Raw genomic sequence first — 5,038 nt, 5'->3', positions numbered from 1 at the left:
ACACACACACACACACACACACACACACACACACACACACACACACACACACACACAAATCAGCTCTTCTTCTGACAAACTTAAGTAATTGCTCCTTACATGTTTGCAAGTTCCAGCTCAAGTCTTTCTGAATTGATTTGTTTATGTTTTCATTTTATGTTGCTAGGTAACACTGCTTTGGCTGTTTTCAGGGTCCTTGGAAGCATGTCATTTGCACAATGGTTGCTTGGAATAAAAAGAGGATTGCTTTGTTGTTTGAGAAACAATTTTTCACTGTTGAAAAGAATTCTGAGGGGTGTCTTTGGTGCAAACTTCCTTTTATCTCCTGTTACTCTTGTACAAGTTCAAACAATGCATTTTACGCCTCACAACTTTAAATAGGCTATATCAGCCAGGAAAAGTGCAGTCTTGGAGCCCTTCAGTTGCTTCGAAGTCTGTCGTTTAATCATTATCCCCCTAGCTCATTAAAAATTTACTTAAGAATGACATAGTTATGAGTCATGAAGGCGTATATTTACATTGAAAGTAGCAGCGTTGGTCTTCGAAATAGGTTACTTCGTTATTTTTCTAATGGTGTTCTGTTGTTAAGGTTTATCAGAATAGTGCCTTTTTTAATGGGATGGAATGAAAAAGTGTTAAAGCTTAGTAATGTTTGTTACATAGTATTGATGAAACTCTAAATTGATTAAAAAAGCAACCCTGCACTAATTGGTAAAAAATGACCTCTTTTTGAGAAACAAAAAACGTTTTCATTGGTGCTGGTGGTTACGCCTGTATGGTTGCACTTATGAGGATAGTTAAAGCGACTTAGTTTGACCATCTCGTCCTCTCATATGTGTTAAAACTCTTGAAGGTATTATAAGAGCTTCATCCTGTTCCATCAAAGTTCCACTAAGATGCTTTTTCAAATCATCTCATTAAACATATTTTACTGGTACCAGGTAGACTGGCACCTTCTCGTTTTTGTTGATCTGTGACACGTATATTTTTCAGCTTAGGTTTGGGAATACAGAATTATTATTAAGGATGAAGTGGTATGTTCTTTGAAATGTTCCCCATTTTTTTTTTTTTTTTGAGTGGCGTGAAATCACAATATTCACTAACGCTATCACTTGTAACAGGCTAGAAGAATGCTCTCCTTTCCGGAATTCAGATGAAGGGTTAGTCATTGTAGTGAATGTAGAGTTGTCAGTTTTTACAAGTTTTTTTTTTCCAGACAAAAGTTCATGTAAACTACCAGAGTGATTCCATGGCTGTACGCTGTTGGCGTTTAAGAAATGTTTCATGTTCTTTAAGAACCTCCTGTTTAAAAGATTGTTCTTGGTGTAGATAAAATCAACTGCTCAGTGTAAGACTCTGTCGTATGTCACTTTTCAAATTGGTGTGTGGCAGTGTTTTACACTACAAAGCAGTTGATAATATGTTAACTGAAGTTTTTTTGGGGCGACTATTGTCTCAGCTATATAAGAGCCCTTTATGGTTGTCTTGAGCCTATTGATCATTTGAGGGTTGTTAAAAATATTGCTGACTGGTAAAGAGTTTTGTGTGTCACTGGGTTTTGTTTGCCTTTTGTTGGCGCTTATCAGGTGTGTGAGATTAAAAACCACTTTGTTTCGTTGATGTCGTTTGCAAAAAGGGGAGAGAAACCAAAGTCATTTATGAAATGATTGTGGATGAGTAAAAGGTACAGAGTTGAAGAACTGAAATGTTGAAGGGGAATTTAGTCTGTTATGTTTACATAAAAATGTAATTGGAAGCCATGTTGAAAACCAAAAAAGAAAAGAAGAAAGCCTGTTGGTGACAATAATGGTAGTATCTATAGTTTTGTCAGAAATATTGAATGGGGACTGTGTAATATTTTGTGTAATGGAATTTGTCAATATGCCCTTTTGATTTTGCTTGACTTTGATCTATTTCCCACTCTTTTGACATAGTTTTGTCATAGTCACATTATGAGTGCCAAAGCGAATTTCTTACTCCCAATTTAAACTTCTTATTTTATTGTGCTTCACTATCACTGTCTTATATTCAAACTTCTGTTTTGTTTTCTGTATTCTTCATATAAAGACATTTATTTTGTTTTCATTTTGCTTATTGCAAGTTACAATAGCATTTATCAATTTATCATTTCAGTGGCCTTCAGTGTGATCAGATAGTTCACGAAATTTGTTATCTGTTTCATGTTACATGTTTATTGATACTAATGTTTTCTTCTATCTGTGAGTGATATAATTTGAAATTAGACATAATCACAAGCTTCTTTTTAATAGTTTGTGAGTGTGTGTATTTATGTACCCCATGTATCCTTCTTGTTACGGAGAAAAGGACTTGCTTCACGTGATCACACAGAATTAGTGTAGTGTTCTTTGTTCTGTAACTTTGAGTGAAAGTCGTACCAATGGTGTAAGTGGGGGAATCATTTGTTGAACCTATTTGTATCGGTTGACGATGTAGTCTTATTGTTTTGTTTATTATTATCACCTTCAGTAGTTTCCTTTATATATAGAGTTGATTATTTTTCTGCTTTGTTCCATTTTTTTGTTTTGTTTTTGTTTCTTTAAAAAGAAAAACATTGTGCAACTAGCTGGCCAGTTTACCTTGCTTGGAGGGTGTTTTTTTTTCACTTACCTTTTGACTAATGTTATTTAATTGTTTGGACAGGGATTTTGAATGAATTGAATGCCTCAGTTTTGTGTCTAAGTTTGGAATATTTGTTAAAGGTCTTGTATGTTGAAGTAATGAGTTACTTTTTGGTTTATTTTATTCTATGGCAAAATCAAGATTTCTTATTCTATGCCAGTTCTTGGGAATGTGTGCTATTTGTCATGGGAACCAGGGAACACTACAAATCAGTTATTCCTTTCTGGTATGATTATGAGGGTGGTTGGAAGGTGTAGCTGTTTATTCGGTTGTACTTGTTTTTAGAAACCAAATGAGGTAGTGCTTGATGAAGCCCACGTGGGACGCTCAGTGTTAAAAACAATCAGGAAACGACATGCAGTTTTTGGGACTCATAAATAGACATAAGGGTCTTGAACATCTAGCTCTCACTGGCAAAATTGAGGGCAAGCGAGGCATGGTAGGCCCCGAACAACATACTTAGGGAACCTAAGCAAATGGGTAACAGGGAAAGATCAGGGAAACGTAGCTTTTTTGAGAGCATCCGAGCAAAAGAATGAACGGAGAACCATGATCGCCAATGTCTGTCGCAGATTTGGCACTGGATGATGATGATGACTTGTTTCTGTTTTGTCTCTTTTTTTTGGTCTTGTTTTATATTTTGCAGGTGTTGCATAAATATTTTAACATTTGCATACATAAAGACATAAAGTTGCAAGTTGATCAGAAATGTGATGTGTTTGCCATCAGAATTGGGATGTGATTTTAAAAATTATTCCTTCAATTCACAGAGCATCGGCAAAGGATCGTTATGGTGCATCGATCCAGCTTATCGACCCAACCTTCTCCAAGCACTGCGGAAAACACCCTACCACCCTTATCATCAGCTTCAGATGACATCCACACAACCTCCAAGCTATATCAATATGCAGTATCAGAGTCTTCCAGGGTGAGTGCCTTTCTGTTCAATCACGCAGTGGAACACATTTTCCTGTTTAAAGTTATCAAATTTTAAAATCTTTTTTTCTTTTTTCTTTCGTGCTGGTTTCTGAGATCTTTTTATTGAATAAAACTGGGACATCTGAAAGTTGTTTGGTTGGAAGGTGCCAGTGGTGTGTCTTTCTTTTACTTATACTATCCCTTTAAAAAAAAAAGAAGATGTGTTTTGTAACCAATACGTTGTCTAAGAACTTCTGTCTAGTTCTAGTAGTTAATTGGGAAGTGGGGTTATGTTTTCATAGAGGCCAATGTAGTTCGGTGTAATAGTAAAACTGTTGATTCTGCAATAGATCTGCAGGCTGGTGAATATTTTTCTTCTGTTTACTTTATGAATATACGCAATGGAAATATCTCTTCACTGATTTGAAAAAAAAAGAAAGCTTGAGACCTTCATCTTTCGTTCTTTCTTTCTTTTTTTAAATTTTTAATTTTTCAATACTATTTTTCACACATGTTTTTTAAAATATTGTTCACATTCTCCTTTTTGTCATGACCATTTCACTTTTCTTCATCTTTTATCGTTAAACTAGTCTTTTATTTGTGTTTGCGTGCTGTATATAATCTGTGGCTTTTTCTGTTTCAGTGGTGGCCGCACAGTTCTTCCTCTGACACAGAGGCCAATACCAAACACAGTCTCCCCACGTGAGTGTTTCCTCTTTATTTGCAGTGTATTGATAATTTTAGAGATTATTTATATTACTGTCCTCTAATTAATGCAACTGACGAGAACTTTCAACCTGTCTTTTCATGGCATTTCCTGTGGGTGGTTGATGGGTGCTCTGGTGTGGTTTGCTCCTTCTTTCCTACCAAACATCTATTGTCCTGATCTCTCCTCCTTTTTTGTGTTTGTTACTCTCTTGTAACAACACTTCTAATCTTCGGCACTAATATATGACCTTATAGTGTTTCAAGTGCTGTTAAACTCTTACTAAAACTAAAATTCGCATTTCCTGAAAGGCAGGTCCATGCATTGCTTAAAAGGTAACAAAGAGAAAGTATTTATTAATATTATGAAGATGCATCATTTTTATTGCTTTTGCTTTTCAATAACTCATTGTGTTGGATATTTTAACAAAGCAACAAAGCAGCCCTGTGAATTTTCATTTGTTCCGAGTGTTGTAAAGTCTTCTGACATAATAATAGTCGTAAAGCATGTAGAACATGCTGAACATGGATATTATCATATACACTATGTAATTATTATTAATGTTATTGTTGCTATTTCTTCCTCAGATCTTTTTCCATTTTTGAGCCGAAGACTGGCACAAACTTCCTTTGATGTCGGTGAGTTGATAGAATTTTAGCTGGGAATGTTCTGATAAAAACAGTGCACGTTACAAAAAAAATTGTCTATTTTAGAGAATTAAAAGATGGTACATTGAAGATGATGCTTGCTCTCTCTCTCTCTCTCTCTCTCTCT

At 35.3% G+C, this 5,038-nt stretch overlaps 1 protein-coding gene across 2 annotated transcripts in view; it reads left to right on the top strand.

The window, feature by feature from the left end:
• Nucleotides 1-5,038, top strand: part of LOC101846815 — a 53,189-nt gene that overhangs the window by 23,957 nt on the left and 24,194 nt on the right. For both annotated transcript variants that reach the window (XM_005099160.3, XM_005099159.3), the window contains 3 exons: nucleotides 3,411-3,568; nucleotides 4,202-4,260; nucleotides 4,852-4,902. In XM_005099160.3, the coding sequence (XP_005099217.1) occupies nucleotides 3,411-3,568; nucleotides 4,202-4,260; nucleotides 4,852-4,902 (268 nt within the window). The remainder of the gene's footprint in view (nucleotides 1-3,410; nucleotides 3,569-4,201; nucleotides 4,261-4,851; nucleotides 4,903-5,038) is intronic.

The sequence above is a fragment of the Aplysia californica genome, unplaced genomic scaffold (assembly GCF_000002075.1).
Source record: "Aplysia californica isolate F4 #8 unplaced genomic scaffold, AplCal3.0 scaffold00204, whole genome shotgun sequence".
Taxonomy (NCBI): Eukaryota; Metazoa; Mollusca; class Gastropoda; order Aplysiida; family Aplysiidae; genus Aplysia; species Aplysia californica.
This window is presented reverse-complemented; position numbering and strand designations above follow the sequence as displayed.